Source organism: Entamoeba histolytica, genomic scaffold, assembly GCF_000208925.1.
Source record: "Entamoeba histolytica HM-1:IMSS scf_1104750518175 genomic scaffold, whole genome shotgun sequence".
Classification (NCBI taxonomy): domain Eukaryota; phylum Evosea; order Mastigamoebida; family Endamoebidae; genus Entamoeba; species Entamoeba histolytica.
In genome coordinates, this window is record NW_001914996.1 from 1 (window position 1) to 19430 (window position 19430).

The 19430-nt window shown below is 25.5% G+C and overlaps 10 protein-coding genes across 10 annotated transcripts; 7 read left to right on the forward strand and 3 right to left on the reverse strand.

Moving 5' to 3' along the window:
- Window positions 1–2826: 2826 nt before the first annotated feature.
- EHI_122710 (uncharacterized protein) lies at window positions 2827–4903 on the reverse strand (the record flags this gene model as incomplete). Its single annotated transcript, XM_649141.2, has 1 exon — window positions 2827–4903. The coding sequence occupies one exon, from the start codon at window positions 4901–4903 to the stop codon at window positions 2846–2848; it is 2058 nt and encodes a 685-aa protein (XP_654233.2). The 3' UTR covers window positions 2827–2845.
- A 191-nt stretch (window positions 4904–5094) lies between these two features.
- Window positions 5095–5767, forward strand: EHI_122720 (uncharacterized protein; the record flags this gene model as incomplete). Its single annotated transcript, XM_649140.2, has 1 exon — window positions 5095–5767. Exon 1 carries the CDS (start codon window positions 5099–5101, stop codon window positions 5765–5767), a length of 669 nt encoding a protein of 222 aa, XP_654232.1. The 5' UTR covers window positions 5095–5098.
- A 139-nt stretch (window positions 5768–5906) lies between these two features.
- On the forward strand, window positions 5907–6568 carry EHI_122730 (Rab family GTPase; the record flags this gene model as incomplete). The annotated part of the gene is made up of 2 exons (XM_649139.1): window positions 5907–6111; window positions 6162–6568. 2 exons carry the CDS (start codon window positions 5907–5909, stop codon window positions 6566–6568), a joined length of 612 nt encoding a protein of 203 aa, XP_654231.1.
- Window positions 6569–6695: 127 nt separating this feature from the next.
- On the forward strand, window positions 6696–8057 carry EHI_122740 (nucleolar protein Nop56, putative; the record flags this gene model as incomplete). Its single annotated transcript, XM_649138.1, has 1 exon — window positions 6696–8057. The coding sequence occupies one exon, from the start codon at window positions 6696–6698 to the stop codon at window positions 8055–8057; it is 1362 nt and encodes a 453-aa protein (XP_654230.1).
- Window positions 8058–8153: 96 nt separating this feature from the next.
- EHI_122750 (uncharacterized protein) lies at window positions 8154–8510 on the forward strand (the record flags this gene model as incomplete). The annotated part of the gene is made up of 1 exon (XM_649137.1): window positions 8154–8510. One exon carries the CDS (start codon window positions 8154–8156, stop codon window positions 8508–8510), a length of 357 nt encoding a protein of 118 aa, XP_654229.1.
- Window positions 8511–8650: 140 nt separating this feature from the next.
- Window positions 8651–10567, forward strand: EHI_122760 (zinc finger protein, putative; the record flags this gene model as incomplete). Its single annotated transcript, XM_649136.1, has 1 exon — window positions 8651–10567. The coding sequence occupies one exon, from the start codon at window positions 8651–8653 to the stop codon at window positions 10565–10567; it is 1917 nt and encodes a 638-aa protein (XP_654228.1).
- A 23-nt stretch (window positions 10568–10590) lies between these two features.
- EHI_122770 (uncharacterized protein) lies at window positions 10591–11385 on the reverse strand (the record flags this gene model as incomplete). The annotated part of the gene is made up of 1 exon (XM_649135.1): window positions 10591–11385. The coding sequence occupies one exon, from the start codon at window positions 11383–11385 to the stop codon at window positions 10591–10593; it is 795 nt and encodes a 264-aa protein (XP_654227.1).
- A 160-nt stretch (window positions 11386–11545) lies between these two features.
- On the forward strand, window positions 11546–11767 carry EHI_122780 (DNA-directed RNA polymerase subunit N, putative; the record flags this gene model as incomplete). The annotated part of the gene is made up of 1 exon (XM_649134.1): window positions 11546–11767. One exon carries the CDS (start codon window positions 11546–11548, stop codon window positions 11765–11767), a length of 222 nt encoding a protein of 73 aa, XP_654226.1.
- Window positions 11768–11845: 78 nt separating this feature from the next.
- EHI_122790 (helicase, putative) lies at window positions 11846–14383 on the forward strand (the record flags this gene model as incomplete). Its single annotated transcript, XM_649133.1, has 1 exon — window positions 11846–14383. One exon carries the CDS (start codon window positions 11846–11848, stop codon window positions 14381–14383), a length of 2538 nt encoding a protein of 845 aa, XP_654225.1.
- Window positions 14384–14460: 77 nt separating this feature from the next.
- On the reverse strand, window positions 14461–19269 carry EHI_122800 (actin-binding protein, putative; the record flags this gene model as incomplete). The annotated part of the gene is made up of 1 exon (XM_649132.1): window positions 14461–19269. One exon carries the CDS (start codon window positions 19267–19269, stop codon window positions 14461–14463), a length of 4809 nt encoding a protein of 1602 aa, XP_654224.1.
- Window positions 19270–19430: the final 161 nt, after the last annotated feature.

Genomic DNA, 19430 nt, shown 5'->3' on the forward strand with positions numbered 1-19430 from the left:
ATAACGTAATATATTAAAATTGCATGAAATGTAATGAATGTGAAAGATATTTAAAATATAAATAAATATAAGAAATATATAAATTAAATATATTGAACTAAGTAAATAGTAAATAAAACAATAAACAAAATATCATGAAATAATAAGATAATTATAATTTATTTGATAAACATATGTATTTATTCTGTTATTTTTATATTCATATTATTCTATATTATTAATGATATTCATATGTTTTTCTAGTTATTTCTTCTTGTTTTTAGTTAATAATATTTGTTATTTTATTTCATATTTGTTTGTTGTTATTTATCATTCTTATCATTAAAATATTTGATTGTTGATTTGTTTTGATTTCTAAAGGAATATATTAATAATTTAATTGTTATTTATGTAACTACTAAAATAAAATTAATAAAATAATGATAATGAATGAAATATTTCACTTATTCTTTCACTTCATTGTTATTCATTAATTATGCATTCTCATTTATTATGAGTTTTATACAATTTCAATAAAAATGAAGTGACATATCATATAAAAATCGAATAAACTTGATATATGTTATTTCATTTGTTGTTATTCATCTTTTTTATTATTATTTCATTTTCACAACTCTTCTTTCTCAAAACATTCTCTTGAAATATTCATTTGTTTTAATTCTTATCCATAACAACACAAAAGAAAAATGACTTCAAAATGTTGTATTTTGTGTTTATGTATTGCTGTTTGTCAATAAAATAAATCAATTAAACACACATCCAATTTAATGAATGTTATTGATATATTAATCTGTATCAATGTTGAATATTGTTCAAAACAACTATCAAATAATTTACTGATTGTTTTTTGAATAGTAATTGTTGTTAACAATAAATATCTGTAAAAACATCAGTCTCACATTTCTTTAATGCTGGATTGTTGATATTTGTTTATAACAGTTATAAAAAAACATTCAAACTATATTCTACCATCTGTTATCAGTACATTACATGATTTTAATGATATTCATTGACTAAAACATTTTCTTAATTTGTTAATCGTTATTTTGACAGTAACTAAACTCAATAATGAATTTTTAATAAAACAAACAATTCCTATTTTACTAAATGTTTCCGTGTGTTTATCATTGTTAAGTATTTACATCTAATGAAACAATAATATCATAATACAGTAATTTTTGTTGATTTAGTAATTGATACAAATGAAATATATCATTTAAAACAATTAATTCAAATTGATTTAACTTCTAGAAGTATCATGTTTCATCTATATTTTTATCATACATTGTATATTCTACATTTTAAATATACTCCTTTCTTCTTTTAAATATGTTGAATATTCTACTTTATTCTATATTACATATTTAAATATTCTTCTATTATCAAATACTTCATTATATTTATTATAAATATGAAATGTTTGAATATAATAAAATATTCATATTAAGTAATGATTTAAATGAATTGGATTAAAATGAATTTGCTCATTTACATTAAAATCTTTTAACTCAATTTCCTAGATTATTAAATTCTTTAATATTATCAAATCACGTTGATATTCTTATTATATCATTATAACATAATTCTGCTCTTTCTTTTATTCTTTTTATTGTTCTTATTATATATTATTTCTTAATGTTTATTATCATTTCTTTTTCTTCTTCATATTTTTCTTTTCACTATTTTATATCATGATTTTAATATCCATTTCTTCTATTTATTTTGTTCCACTATTTTCTTGATTGTAATGTCTGATTTTCAATGAAATTTAGATTTTCAATTAAATATACATGTCAATACACAGTTTCAACATTCCTTGTTATTAATTATAGTCCCATGGTTTATTTCATTTTTGTTATTGTCTTTATTAATATAAATTAAACAATTTTAATTCTACCACTTTGTCATTATATCATTTTTATTATTTGTTAACTTCATTTATTTTATTTGTTAGTTTATTCTTTCACTATTCATCTTTTTTCTTCTTTATGATTATCATTTCATGATTAAACTGTTTGAAATGGTGTTGTAACAATCAAAATATAATATATCATTTAATTACATAATTGATAAAATTGGATAAGTTGTATGATGAATAAAATGAAGAATAATTGTTGTTATAAATTAATGATTATATAAAATATCAATGAGGATAATAGTACCATTTAAAATAATTCATTGTACTATTCATATTAATCATTGGAATTATTCTCTTTATGTTCAATTGTTTACTTTTGTATCAATCTTTTCTCTTTATTCATTTCATTTTATTTGTTCGTTATTAATTTGTGTAGTACTTTTTGTATAGACAGTTCTTTCATCTTCTCTTTATTATCACTTATTTCTCTTATGTAACAAACAGAAACATTTTTTGACTAGATTCTTTATTATTTTATTTATCTTTCTTCCACTTTGTTTTATTCTTGAAAGTTTCTTCTTGGTTTGAGTCTGTCTTCTCCTTTGGTCATCTTCTTTTGATTTTATAGAGTAAAAAGATGTATAAAATTAGGTTAATGTTATAAAATATTTTATTATGTGCTAGTTGTGATGAAATGAAGGAGATGCTACTTTGAATTGAATAGGTAATATCATTTAGAGATGAAAGATATGAAAGTCATAGTATTGAGAAGATCAACCAAATATGAAAAACAGATGACAATGATGTGAATATTTAATCAGTGATGTTATTTTAATACTAAATAAGGTAATTATTAAACAATATATTTGTATCAAAATACAATACATTTTATTTTATACATTTTATCATTTTGAAGGTATTTTGGTTTTGTCAAAAAAAAAATTATCAAAATAAAATATAAAAAGACCATTCAATCATTCATATTCTTCATAATTGATTCAATAAATCAAGTCCTTCTTTTGCTACTTGATAAACAAGGTCTGTTGTTTTAAAGTCTTTTATTATATTTTTTAATAATGGAATCATAAACCCTTTCATTGCTCTTCCTGTTTCTCCATTTAACATTGGAAGGTCTTGAAGAATAACATCACACATCATAGATAATATTTTTGGATTAATTGCACTTTTATTAACATCATATAATGATACAATTCCACTGATAGCTTGTCTATAATCTTTAATATCTATAGATATTATAATTAAATTCTTCCATAAATCTTCACTTGTTCTGATATTTCTAACTGCTTCCTTCAATGCAACTTGTGCCTCTCTCTTATTTCCTTGTATACTATGAATATATGCCAAATTTGCCCAACTTTGTCCATCATCTGAGTCTAAATTAACTCCTTTTAAAAATGCCTTTTTAGCTCCTGCAATATCGGAAATTTGCATACAACAAATTCCTAATGCAAACCAAAGTCTTTGATAAATAGGATTAATTTCTAATGCAATATCAAAATGTTTCTTTGCTTCTTTCCATTCTTTTTTATTAAAATAATATTGTCCAAGAATACGTTCCGCATGAACATATGTATGATTAGATTCTTCCCAACTTTCTATAAGATATTTTGGATCGTTAGTAATTTCATACATTAAAACTTTTAATTCGGGGTCTTTATTTCCTTCTGCAAGTAATTCTCTTGCAACTTCTTCTGCTTTTTCTTTTTCATTCATTGAAACATATGCAGCTACAATTTCAATCTTCATATCAAGTCCTGAAAAATAATTAATTGCTGCTCCTGACTCTCCCATTAATAACATTCTCATTCCTGTTTCTTTTCTTAATGAAAAAATATTAGGAATCATTGTCATATAAATACTTTCTAATCGTTCTTCACTTGAAATTTCTTCTTCTCCTTTTTCCATCATTTTAACAAGATCATCTGCTTGTTTGACTGACCTCCACAAAAAATGTGTTACTGTTGCTTCATATCTTGATTTTAATAAAACACTCATAATAAATGTACTAAAATCTATTCTATCTCTTAATACCCTATTACAATATGGAATTACTTCTTCTAAAATAAGTTCACTTTTACAATTTTTCCTATATCTATTCATACATTCCATTAATACATATGCTTCATCATATGTTGATAATGGTGTATATCCAATATCTCCTGAATAATCCGTTTGTGATAACATATCATTATCTTCTTCTAATTCCGTTTCTTTTAACTTTGTTTCACACTTTTGTCGTTTAATTTCACTTACTGGATGTGGTCTTCGTTCAACTCTAACATATAATTGTGCTGTTTCCTTTTCTTGATATTTTGTTCTCTTTCCCATTGCTCCACTTAATTCAACAAATATTTTTTCTTCTTGACTTATTTTATTTAGTTGTTCTTTAACCATTCGATATTGTTCTGATACCCACAACCCAACACAAACTTCATTATTCATTTTAAATTTTATTCTTTCATACAATGTTTTATTTATTTCTTCTTTGATGTTTTCTAGTTCTTTTAATCCATCTCTATACCCACATCCAATTCTTGTAACCAATGACTCTCCTGGATTTTCTAAGACTCTTTGATGAATCATTGCTTCTCTTCCTATAAACAGATTTATTAATTGTTTCTTTTTACCTTTTAATACACCAAATATTTTAGCTGATGTATGTAACCATAATGAATTTACAATATGTTTATTTGCTTGTTCTCCATCAATACTTAAATATTCTACTTCTTTCTTTGATTCTCCTTCAACTTCTAAATTAAATGGTCCAACAAAATTCATTCTAACAAATCCATTTAATAATGTCACTCCAATTATTAATTTCTCAATATCCTCAATATCTGTTGTTGGAACTTCTTTGTATTGAATGTTTTCATACTCCTTCATCATTCTATATACATCACCCTTTAATGCTATTTCAATTTTATGACTTAACCTTTCATTTACTAGAGGTGTTTGATACATTTCATGTAACACATTTGGATGTCTCCCATCAAGGAGTGCAAGTGAAACAATGGTTTCTTCCATTCAGTTGATTTGATTATTCAGTTATTCTCTTATTATCTGCTTCTTGATGATGTGAAGACCACGTAGACTATTTCGTTTAAACATGACTTATTCATGTCTAAACCCTAATTTTCCCAAAAGAGAGAAGTAGAAGTGGAAAGAAAAATCTTAAAGAAAAAGATATAACGAGAATTTCATTCTTAACAATTCATATTTATGGACGTCCAAACTGAAGTTGAAACACTAAGTGCAATTTATGGAGATAAAGTAAGTTATGAAAATAATGTTCTTTCATGTACTATTGAAGAAACAGTTGATGAAAATCTTCAAATAGTTAAAGGTGAAATAACAATTAAATTTAGTATACCAGAAGATTATCCAGAAACACACCCAACATTTGTTCTTGAAACAGAAGAAGATTTTATTGGTCAAAAAATCGAAAGAATAGAAAAAAACATTGAACAAATAATTGAAGAAGAATTTACGTGTTTATTTGAACTTGTAGATCATGTTAAAGATATGCTTATTGAAATACTTAAAGAACAAGTAATATTTTTAAATGAAGAAATAGTAAGAAAAGAAAAAGAAGAGGAACGAGCAAGAGAAAGAGAATTTATAGGAACAACAAAGAAAACATTTGAAGAGTGGTGGAAAGATAAAGAGAAAGAAAGAAAAATCACACTTGAAAAGATTAAAAAAGAGAAAGAAGCCGAAATGAATAGAAAGAAAGGACGAATGACAGGGAAAGAATTCTTTATGAATAATCCAAGAATGGCAGAACAACTTAAAGAAGAAAATAAAGAAGAAGAAGAAGACAAAGTCGAAGAAACACTTAAAGAACAAGGAGTAGATTTAGAGATGTTTACAGAAGAATTAGATATTTAAATGAATAATAAAGAAGAAGAGAAAAATTCGAGAGAAGAATTGGTTGGTTCATTTTAAGAGAAATCAAAATAAAAGGAAATAAAAATAAAAATAAAAGAACTAATTAATAAGGAAATAATAATAATAAAAAAAAACAAGAATGGAAGCAACAACAAATACACAAAGTGATTATACATTTAAAATATTAATTATAGGAGAATCAGGAGTAGGAAAAACAGCAATATTAGAAAGGTATTGTGAAAATATATTTAATGAATCATTATTATCAACGGTTGGAGTTGATTTTAAATCGAAATATTTTACAATAGAAGGGAAAAGAATTAAAGTACAACTTTGGGATACTGGTTTGTTAATAAATGATAAAATTGAAAGAAAAATAAAATATAATAAATAGCTGGACAAGAAAAATTCCGAAATATTACTACATCATATTATCGTGGAACACATGGATGTATTGTGACATATGATGTTACAGACATCAATAGTTTTGATAAAATAACATATTGGTTACATGAATTAGGAAATGAAAAATATCAACCAGAAATTATTATTTTAGGAAATAAAATAGACGCAAGAGATAGAAAAGTTACAAAAGAAATGGCAGAGAATTTTAGTAGACAAAATGGAGGAATAAAAGTATTTAATTGTAGTGCAAAAACAGGAGAAGGAGTTGAAGAAGTATTTACAGAAATAGTTAAATCGATATTTAAAAATAAAAGTATAATGGGAAGAATGAGAACAAATACAGGAATGAGGATGGAAGAAGTACAAGAAAAACAGAAAGAAAAAGAATGTTGCTAGAAAAAATAAATTGAAAGATTTTGTTATATATTTCGAAAAGAAAAGAATAAAAAAAAAATAATAAAAGAATAAAAAAAGAAGAAAACCCTAAAAAAAAAGAAAAAAGAACTTAAATAGACAAAAAGAAATGGCAGAAGTAATCTTATATGAAAGTCCTATTGGATATGGATTATTTAAAGTAAAAGAGAAAGAAGAAATAGGAAAAGGAGAAGAATTTGAGAAATCCATAAATAATTTTGGGAAATTTTCAAAGATAATAGGATTAGAAGCATTTGTAGAATTTAAAACATCGGAAGAATTACTTGAAAATATTAATGCGATATCAGAAGGAGCACTTCATGAAACATTAAGGAAATTTTTAGAAGAAAATGTTAAAAAGAGAGTATTAGGAATAGTTGATGAGAAATTAGGAAGTGCAATTAGTGAAGCAATGAAAATTAAATGTACAAAAGGAAAAGAAGTAAATAGTGTTATTAGAGGGATTAGAACACATTTTAGTAAATATTTAAAAGATATTACAAATGAAGATCTTAGAACAGCTATGTTAGGACTTGGACATAGTTATTCAAGAAATAAAGTTAAATTTAATGTAAATAAACAAGATACTATGGCAGTTCAAGCTATATTTTTATTAGATCAAATGGAAAAAGACATGAATACATTTAGTATGAGAATTAAAGAATGGTATTCATGGCATTTTCCAGAATTATATAATATTTTAAATAATGATAATACTAAATTTGTTAAATCAGTATTAATCATTCAAAACCGACATTCAATAGATGATAAAAAGAAAGAAGAATTAATTAAAATTACGGATGAAGAAACAGCAGAAGAAATCATTAAAGCAGCTAATTCATCAATGGGATTTGATGTTAATGAATTTGACCTTCAAAATATTAAAAGATTTGCAGAACGAGTAACAGAATTATATGAATATAAACAAAGACTACAAGAATATCTTCATTCCAAGATGACAACAATTGCACCTAATTTAACAGCATTAATAGGAGATAGTGTTGGAGCAAGATTACTTTCTAAGGCAGGAAGTTTAACTAATTTAGCTAAATATCCAGCAAGTACACTTCAAATTTTAGGAGCAGAAAAAGCATTATTCCGAGCTATTAAAACAAGAGGAAATACACCTAAATATGGAGTTATTTTTGGGTCAACATTTATTGCAAGAGCAGAAGCTAAGAATAAAGGAAGAATTAGTAGGTTTGTTGCTAACAAAGCATCTACAGCAGCAAGAATCGATTGTTTTGGAGAAGTTTCTACTGATAGATTTGGAGAAGCTATGAAAGAACAAGTTGAAGAACGAATGGAGTTCTTAAAGAATGGAAAAGTTCCTAAGACAAACACGGATGTAATGGAAGAAGTTATGAAAGAACTTCATTGGAATGAAGAAGAAGGAAAGAAAGAAAAAATCAAAGAATCTGAAGAAAGCACAACAAGTGAATCTGAAAGTGGATCAACATCGGAGGAATAAAAAGAATTAATTGATTGCAAAGAAGAAATTGTTTTTAATAGAGTTTTTTTTCATAACAAAGATAAATAGAAACTTAAATTTCAAAGAAACAAAGAAATGAGTGAAGGAACAAATAAGGCGTCATTTCTTATTATTGAAGATAAAAAACAAGACTATCCTAAGGTTAAAGAAATAGGAGAAGTGAAAAAAGGATTTACACATAAAGTAGAACGTAGTAATGTTCTTTCAAGAGCAGAACTCTTTCTACCCATGTTCAAAGAATCAAATAAGTATGTTAAACAAGGGGAATGTGAACCAGAAATTCAAGAAAATCACACAGGACAAGAAGAAAAGAAAGAAGAGAAAGAAGGAAAATGTTATGTAGAAATGAATGTTGCTGTTGGGATATTAGAAGAAAAGAAGAATGAAGAAGAGAGTTCGGAAGAAGAAGAAAAGATGATAGAAGAGCTTTGAAAGATTAATAGAATGGTTTTTGTAAAAGTTCCAAAAAATAACAATAATAAAAAAATAACAAAAAAAATAACAAAAAAATAAGAAAATAAACTACAAGAACTTAAAAAGAAAGCAAGAAATAATATATATTAAGTTGAAGAATGACATCATATCAAAAAACTAATGAGACAGGTAAATGTGAAATGTGTAATAAAGAAATTAGAGGATTTCATCATCTGTATAAATGTCCAAGTTGTGGGTTTGGAGTTTGTTCTGACTGCTTAAAAAAAGGACCTACATGTCGATGTAATCATGGAATACCACCACTCACAGAAGAACAAGAAAGAAAAATGAATGTATTAATGGAAATGGGATTTCCTGATTATATTTGTATATTTGCATTAAGGAAATATAAATGGAATGTTGAAGAAAGTATTCCATGGATTATTGATAATCTTCGAACATTTCCAAAACCAGAAAGTCAAGAAAATAAAAGAGAAGAAGAGAAAGAAGAAAAAGAAACAGATGAAGGATTAGAATATGTAGAAGATGAAATGAAATGGAAAGAAAAAGTGGAAGAAGGAGGAATTATTGAAAAGAAAAGAAAAGGAATAAATAATAAAAGAATAAAAGAAGAAAAAGAAGAAGAAGAATGGCATGAAGATGTATTTGATGATGAATTATATGGCAATGGAGAAAAGGATAGAGGAGATCCAAGAATAGAGAAATGTTATGAAGTTATTGAAGCAAAAGATATTATAAAAATGATTAGAGACAGTTGTGAAAAAGAATCTGAAGCATTAAATATTAGTCCAGGGAATGTCTCAATATTATTAAAACGATATGGATGGTCAAAAGATAAATTAGAAGAAGCATATTTTGAGAATTATGAGAAAGTTTGTAAAGAAAATGGAATAATTAATGGAGAAATTAAAGAATGTAAAGAAAAAACATGTCCAATTTGTTATGAAGAAGGAGTAGTGATTAGTTTAAATTGTGGACATTATTTTTGTATAAAATGTTGGGAAGAAAGAATTAAAACGATGATTGAAAGTATAGGAAGTAATGTAGTTGATTGTTTATGTATGGAACAAGGATGTACATGTAAAGTTAATTATGAAATTATAGAAAAAATAGGAAATAAAAAAATATATGAAAGATTTATGTATTTTATTTGTAAAGACTTTATTAGTCATAGAAAAAGTTATGTATTTTGTCCAGTAGATACATGTGGAAGAGCAATTCATTATTTTGATACATCTAGAAATGAAGTACCAATTATTTGTAAATGTGGACAAAAATTTTGTTTTAAATGTGGAAGAGAAATGCATAAACCAGTGTCATGTTCAGAATTTATGAAATGGAATGATTTAGTAACAAATGACACAGAAAGTATGAAATTTGTTAATACTATTTCTAAACCATGTTTTCATTGTGGATTATATACTGAAAGAGTTGATGGATGTAACCATATGACGTGTTCACGATGTCATGGGGAATGGTGTTGGATGTGTCGAGGGGATTGGAAAACACATGGATCACAAACAGGAGGATTTTATAAATGTAATTTATATGAAAAATCAGAAGCTAAGAAATTAGATGAACAAGCACAAAAATTAAAAGAAGAAAATAAAAAGTTTTTAGAATATTTTGATGAATATATTAAATATAATAATATAATAAGAGAAATTACTAAACAAGAAGATGTATTATATAATATAGAAATAAATATTGAAAAAAGTACAGGAAAATCAAATCCAGAAATATTAGAAGCAGCAGAAATTTGTAAAGAAGCATATAGTGTTATTAAATATTCATTTGTATTTGAATTTTTTATTAAGGATTATGAAATAATTTATAAATTATTTAATTTCCGTCAAAAGAAAGATATTGAACGAGTAAATGAATTAAGAGAGACATTAAAAAAGATAGAATTAACAGGAATAGTAGATATTCAAAAAATAAGACAATTAATAGAAAATGTCAAAAAAGTTACAGAATCACTTTCTGATGTATCTACAGAAAATCTTATGAAAAATAGATTTGATGAAGTAAAAAAGAAGAAAAGAAAAAATTAAAATATACATACACAATAATTAAATCAATTTTTCATTAAAATCATAGCACCAACACTTACAACTCCAAAAATTACAAAAAGTATTGTTATTGTACAACATAATTGATCTGGTCCTCTTACATGTTCTAATATTCTTTTTAATTTTATATTTTTTTCATCTAAATGAGAAATTTGTTTATTTACTTTTTTTGTTATTAATTCAATTTTCATATCTTGTTCATCTACTTGTTGATTAAGACTAGTAGCAACTTCTTTTAAATCTTTAACTCCTTCATGAATTATACTTAATTTATTATCAATGTTTTTATCATTTTCTTCAATCTCTCTAATTCGTTTATCATCACTTTCTGGAAGTGAACCAACACTAAATTCTTCAATTCCCTTAATATGAAAATGTTCTTCAATTTGTATTCCTCTTTTAGCAATCATTTTCATTGTTTCAATTTCATCTTCTACTGTTTTTAATGAAAGTCTATATTCAATTAATTTTTCATCATTTTGATTTTTCTTTTTTAATTGTTCTGTTGCATATTCTTGATATTCCTTTCTTAATTCTTCATACATTATATCAATACTTTTAATTTTCCTTTTAATTTCTATAGTAAGCTGAACCACTGAAGTACATTCTTCTTTTGCTTCTTCTTTTACACGAAGATCACATAATTTCTCAACATCACAAACTTGAAGATAAATCATTTGTCTTTTCTTTGTGAATGAATCAATATTTCCTTCTTTTTCCATATCATTTAATTCAATTTCATTTAATGAAAATCCACAATCTTCTACTATAATTTTAAGTGTTGTTTCTAATCTATTCATTGAATTAGCAATGAGTCAATATCTTAAATGAAAGTGTCTTTTCTTCTCATAATGTTATACTCAACATACTTAAAATCCAAATTGTATGAAAATAACTTCTAAAAATAGAAAGATTAAGAAAAGTGAAAAAAACCCTTTGAACTGAAAAAAATAAGAAAGAATGATTATTCCAGTACGATGTTTCACATGTGGGAAAGTAATTGGAAATAAGTGGGAAAAATTTCTTGAATTAGCCACTGGAGGAAAGGTTCCAATGGACCAAGTTTTTAGTGAGCTTGGGATTGAAAGATATTGCTGTAAACGAATGTTAGTATCACACGTTAATTTGATTGGGTTCTTATCAATGTATGATTTGCCATCAGAAAGTCTAAAGAAAGCATAATTGAGATTGTATTAGAAATATTTAAGGTTTTATAAAAGAGAATAATTTTATTAATAAGAAAAACTAATAAATAGAAAGATGGAAAGTCATAAACGAAAACGATCTAATTCTAGACATAGAAGTAGTACTGAAACAGAAAAAAGTCAATATAGAAAATTAGGAAGAGAATGGGGAGATGCTACATATGTTAAAATTTTAAGAAAAGAAGAAATTCATAAGAAAGAAGAAAATGATATACTTGAATTTTATGATGAAGAAATTAATGACCAACAACATCAGGAAGTTGAATTATATGAATTACTTAATAAAAAAGAAGAAGGTGATAAATGGGTTGAAAACCAATTACAGGCATCAGGAATTATTAAACAAAATAGAGAAATTAAAGAAGAAGTTGAAGATATTGAAGTTATTGTTAAGAAAATTATTCCACAATTTATGGAAGGGAAGCATAATAAATTAGAAGAAGCAAAAATTGTTGTTCCAATCAAAGATCCAAGTAGTGATATTGCAAAATTAATAAAAAGAGGAAGTGAGACATTAATTAAATTTAAAGAAAGGAAAGAAAGACAAAAAGGTAGTAGAGAGATAATAGAAAGTGAAAGTATATTAAAGAAAATAATCAAAAAGGAAGAGAGAGAAGAAGAAGAAGAAAAAGAAGATATAAGAGAAGAGAGAGAGGAAAAAGAAATGAATAGAATGGAAAAACGAAGAGAAATTAAAAGAAATCGAGAAGAATTACCAATATTTTTTAAGAAAAAAGAAATTATAACAAGTATTAAAGAAAATCAAATTAATATTATTATTGGAGAAACAGGAAGTGGTAAAACTACACAAATTGCACAATATATAGTTGAAGAAGGGATTGGAAAACATGGGAGAATTGGATGTACTCAACCAAGAAGAGTTGCAGCAGTAAGTGTTGCACAAAGAGTTAGTGAAGAAGTTGGAAGTAAATTAGGAGAAGAAGTTGGGTATCTTATTAGATTTGAAGATAAAACAAGTAAAAAAACAAAAATCAAATTTATGACGGATGGAATATTATTAAGAGAAGTAATTAAAGATCCAACGTTAGAAGAATACAGTGTTATTATAATGGATGAAGTACATGAACGAAGTCTTAATACGGATATTTTATTTGGTATTATAAAAAGAATTATTCAAGAAAGAAATGACCTTAAATTAATTATAACAACAGCTACTATTAATGAAAATAAATTAATAGAATTTTTTGGGATAGTTCCTATTATTCATATTGAAGGAAGAACATTTCCTGTTAGTGTTCAATATCTTAAAACAACACCAAATGATTATATTGAAATGGCAATAAGACAAGTACTTTCCATTCATATGAATCAAGGAAAAGGAGATATTTTAGTATTTATGACAGGACAAGAAGATATTGAAGTAAGTTGTGAATTACTCAAAGAAAAATATAAAGAAATAAAAGTAGAAAATAAGCAAGACATAGAAATTATTCCTATTTATTCTCAATTATCCAATGAAGCACAAAAAAAAATATTTATTAAAAGTAATAAGAGAAAAGTAATTATTTCAACAAACATTGCAGAAACATCATTAACAGTACAAGGAATTAAATATGTTATTGATAGTGGATTAGGAAAATGGAAAATATATAATCCAAAGATAGGTATGGATTCGTTACAAATTTTTCCAGAAAGTAAACAAAATGCAGAACAAAGAAAAGGAAGAGCTGGAAGAACAGAAGCAGGAATATGTTATAGGTTATTTACAGAAAATACATTTAAATATGATTTACTTGAAAGTCCTATTCCAGAAATTCAAAGAACAAATTTAAGTAATACAGTCTTAGAATTAAAAGCAATTGGAATTAATGATATTAATAAAATTGAATTAATTGATAAACCAAATGAAGAAAGAATTTTAAATTCAATGTATGAATTATGGATATTAGGAGCATTAGATGAAATAGGAAATATTACAGAATTAGGAAGAGAAATGGTTGAATTACCTCTTGAACCATCATTATCTAAAATGCTTATTGTTGCACAAAAATTTGAATGTACAGAAGAGGCACTTACTATTGCAGCAATGTTAACAGTTCCAAATGTATTTCTTAGACCAAAAGAACGACAAGAAGAAGCTGATGCAACAAGAGAAAAATTTTATCAACCAGATAGTGATCATATTACACTTGTTAATGTTTATAATCAATGGAAAGAACATGAAGAAAATGAGCAATGGTGTGACAAAAATTATATTAATATAAAAGCAATGAATAAAGCAAAAGATGTTAGAAAACAATTAAAAGATATGATGAATAAAAAAGGAATTAATGAAATTTCATGTGGAAGAAATTTAGATAATTTAAAAAAGTGTATTACTGCTTCTTATTTTTATAATGCTGCTAAATTAAAAGGACAGACTTATATTAATTTAAGAACAGGTGTTCAATGTTTAATTCATCCAACATCAGCATTATTTAATATGGGTGTTAAATCAAAGTATGTTATTTATCATGAATTATTACTTACAACAAAATCTTATATGAGATGTATTACTTCTATTGAAGGAAAATGGTTGCCTGAATTAGGAGAAGTATTTTTTAAAGCTATTAATTTAAAAGATATTGAATAATTAATTGAATTAATATTAATTCTTAAAATTTTAATATGTTAATTTTTATAAAAAAAGAATTAATTCTTGGGAATAATTTAATAGAGATAAACTGAGTGTTTTAACTTATCTCTACACCATGGTTTCATTTTATAAAACTCTTCTCTTGAAACTCCAAAAACTTCTTGGAATTCTTCATCAGATAAATATGTTTCAAGAATACTTTTGTCTACTCCAAATGGTCTTGGTTTTGTTATTAATTCTGCATATGTATATCTTGTTCTACAATATTCATCAAACATTTCTTTAGCATCCATTTCAGTAACTTTACTTCTTTTTTCAATTCTTGGGAAAATAATACTTTGGTCAACTTCAATTCCATCTATTTCAATTGCTTCACTAGGATTTTTAATAGATCGAACTCTTTTTCCTTCAACACTTATTTCATTTTTAAGTGCTGGGTCTATTTCATTAAATGTTCCATCTATTACTTGTGTTATTAATTCAATTTCTTTCTTTTGACAAACTGGATAATTTTGTCTTAAATTATTTTTCCTTAATAAATTCGTATCACTCCATGCTTCAAATAATGCTCTAAATTCCATACTTTCTTCATTTTCTTGTTCAATTTTAACTTCTTTAAGTCCTCGTTCTTCTGCACATTTTAATGCAAATTGTAATGAAAATCTTTTTGTTTCATTGATTGCTTTACTTCCAAACCATAACCATAACTTTCCTGCATCAACTAAAAATACTTCCTCTTTATTAAAATCATTTTGACTTGGTTGTTCAATTTCTTCAATATCAACTGATGTTACCCAAAATGTAAATTTAAATAATCTAATTTGATGATAATTTTCTTTACTTTTTTCTACTCCTTCTATAAATTCAATATTCCCTCCAATTATTTTCTTACATATTTCTTGATTATAACTTAAAGGTAATTTAAATTCTTGTTCCATCATTTTTACCATTTTCTTTTCTTCTTCATTACTATCTTTTCCTTCAATAACTTCAATTCCTTTTATTGTTTTAAATACGTAAATACTTCCTGGCATTAATTTCATTCCTTTTCCTTTTTCTTCTAACTGATAACTAATTGGCATTTGAACTGCTTTACAAAGATATTCTTCTCTTCCTCTAATTTCATATATTTCTGGTCTTTTATCATAATATTCACTATATCCTCCTAAATGAACAATAAATTTCCCTTTAAAGATTTTTAAAAATTCTTTTGGTTCTTTTCCTTGTACAACTCTAACTTGAACTGATGTTTCAACTGTACCACTTGTTTCAACTACTTTATGTGCTAATGTTCCCATATCCATTAGTGATGCATCTCTTCCTTGCCAAAAATAAAGAATGTGTTGAGCTTTTTCACTTCCTTCTGGATAAAATGTATATTGAATTAAAAATGCTTCTTTACTAAAGAAGTGTCCATATAATTCTTTTGGATATTCAACTGTATTATGTTCTTCAATTCTTTTAATGATATATGTTCCTTCTTTAAGATTATTAAAAATCATTTTTCCATTAACATTTAATATTATTTCCGTAAAATTACTTATTTTCTTTTCTTTCATTTCTAAAATCATTGTTTCTATTTTCTTTTGTGGTTTATGTTCAACTTCTTTTGTCATTTTTTTATTTTCAATTCCTCCCATTTGAATTGGTAATGTTCCTGGATAATTACTAAACTTTTCTTTAAATAATATATTTTCTCCATTTTGATTAATTTTTACCATAATTATTGGTTTATTTCTTTTTCTAAGTTCATTCCCAATAATATTTCCTATTTTCCTACAATTAATTGTTGATGTTACACTTTGCCATACATAGATTTCTGTGCTTGTACTAATAATATTAACTGTTCCTTCTTTTAATATTTCTTTTGGTGGTAATGTTGTATTTCCATGTTCATAAATCATTCTAACACTTAATGGATTTTTTTCATTCTTTTCATTATGAACTATTCTATATATTCGGATTATTTCTGGTTCTTCTTTATCTTGTTCTTCAGTACTTTTATTATTTCCTTCTTTTTCTTCTTTATTATCTGGATTAAACTTTGTTGGTTGACATCCTATTTTTTTCCACATATCTGTTTCTCTATCATCTTTTCCATGTGTTAATAATATAACTTTACATTTGTCTCGTTCTTTTTCTGAAATTCTCCTTGCTAATTCTTCTGCTTTAGACCTATTAACTTTAGGTGAATATTGTCCTCTCCAAACATAAATCCCTTCTTTACAAAGTAAAACATATGAATTCCATGGATTTAATTCTTTTTGTTTTAATTCAATAACATATGATCTTAATCTTCTTCTTCCTTTAATTTGAATAAGAAGTGTAGGTTCTCCTTCTATTAATTTTTTAAAGTCTGTAAAATATTCTTCTCCTAAATTTGATTGCTCTTGAATATATTCTTCATTAATTTCATTGTCATTAGTTAAAATATTTCCTCTAATTCCAAGTTCATTCATTATATCTCTTGTTCTTTTCTTTCTTTCCATAATTTCTTCTTTCCATGCTTTACATTCTTCAGTTTTAAATTCATGTTTATTTCCTTTTTCTTTCATTTCAATACTCATTTCTCCTTTATCTTCATTAATATCAATATTTTCAATATCTTTTAAATATATTTTTAATATTGGAGTACTGTCTGTTCTATTCTTAAAAATAAATATTTCATTTGCAACTAATGTAAAAATGATTTTTGAATATCCTCCAAATATTCCTTTAAAATAATATTCCATTTCATCTTGTGCTGGTGTTCTTCGGAAATCTTCTAATTCTTCATCTGCTTCTTCTCCTTTTAAATTATTTGGTGTACATGCATTCATCCATTTCTCTAGTTCTTCTTCATTTTTACATGCTAAATGAATAACATTTCCTTTACTTGTTAATTGGAATGTATTTTTTCCATATGATTTAGGGAAAATACCTTCAGTTTTACTTAAATGAATTACTCTATTTAAGAAACATTCCATTTCACTATTTCCTGTTGCTTCTTCTGTCCACCATGTAATATTTTGACTATATAATATTCCTTTTTCAATATAAAAATATCTATGTTTAATTGTACTGAACATTGTTGGTTTAATACAATATAATAATCCTTCTATTTCTCTTTGTGTTTTTTCTTCTTCTTTTACTTCTTTTGTTTCTTGCTTTTCTTGTTTTTCTTCTTCTATTTCTTCCGCATTTTCTTGAAGAATTTCAAATGTTGTTTGCCATTCTTCTGCTTCTTTTTGACTATTAACAAAATAAACATATTTCTTTTTGAGTTTTCCTTTTATTACTTCCTCACTTTCTTCATCAATTTCAATAACAATACCAACTTTTCCTTCAATTTCTTCTGTTCTATTAAATCCTGTAATTTTTAATATATTAATAATAATTGCTGGAACTGGATCATCTCTATTATTAAATATCATTACATATTTCTCATTCATTTCACACCATCTCTTAATATAACTATTCCATATCCATCCTCTTTCTATTTCTTCAATTCCTCCACTTAATTTTAACTTTTTCATTTTTTTCCCTTGTGTTAAATTATATTTCTCTAATTTTTCTTGTATTTTACTTTTACCTCCTTCTTCAATTCCAATTTCATAAATACTTTTCATATGTTCTGGTTTTAATGAAACACTACTTCTTCTTCTTGAATTTCTCTTACTTCCTCCTTGTTGACTAGACCTTCTTTTCTTCGTATTATCTTCTTGTGTTTGTGGAATAAGCCATTCTCTTGCTGTATATTCTGGAACTCCACTAAATACATTTTCATACAAATCTTCTTGATAAATTGTTTTTCCTTCTTTTCTAGGTAAACTAAATGAAACATTATATAATGTATCACATTTACTATTTAGTAAAACAAATCTTCCTATTTCACATTTTTTAACATCATATAATCTTTGTGGTACAAATGCACTTCCAAATATTCCTTCTTGAATATTTGTTTTTCCTAAATTAACTAAATTTGTTCCTTGAACTTCATATGTAAAGATTTGATTTCCTCTTCCTGTAAGATAAATTAAATTATTATTATTATCATAATAAATGCTTAATGGTGATGGTTGATTATCAATAATACTTTTACTAATAATTCCTTGCTTTCTTTGATCAAATAAACTTATTGTTCTTTCTCCTTTTTTACTAAATCCACTAACTACAATATAGTCACTTCCTTCAATAAATACTCCTTTTAATCCTTTTACTGTTTCTGCAACTCCATAACTTGTAATTGCTTCACTTGATACTCTTGGATCATAAAGTCTATACATAAAGTCTTTAGAAATTGTCATAAAGTTTTCTCCATAACATCCTTCCCAATTTAATGTTAATACTTCTGCTGCTCCATTATTTACTTTAATTACTTCTTCATTAGGTTCTGTAATATCATAAACTTTAACTGTTCCATCCATACAACTACTTGCAAGTAAATTATCTGCATATGGATGAAATGTAACATTAGTAATTCGTTTTTCTTCTTGAATATTAACTTTTGCTTCACTCATATCATTTGTTAATCCATCTGGCATAATATCCCATATTTTAATACTACAATCTCGAGATCCAGTGCAAAGCATTCTTTCATGAAATGGTGAAAATTCAAATGTTGTTATTTGTTGATTATGTGCTTTAATAAGATATGGTTTATCACTTATTCTTTCTGCTTTATTCATTATTCCTACATACATTAATCCATCTCCATTTGACTTCCATGGAATTCCATAAAATTTACTAGACACTTGAATAATTGGTTCATTTCCTATATTTGGATGTACATTTCTTATCCATGTATTTACATTCCATGTTTCTCCATAAATATTTTTAAATTTACTTCCTGATACTGCTTTGGCATTAGCACTAAGTGACAATGTTCTTCTTGAAACACTCATTCTATTTTTAATTTTATAGTTGTTAATTTAAGAGATGATCGTTATTTCTTTCTCTATTCTTGTCGTTTCTATTTTTATCCTTTTCTAGTTCTTCTCTTTTCCTTTTTTGATGTTTTCTTATTTTTTAGTATTATTTATGAGTTCTTTCTATTTAAAACTTT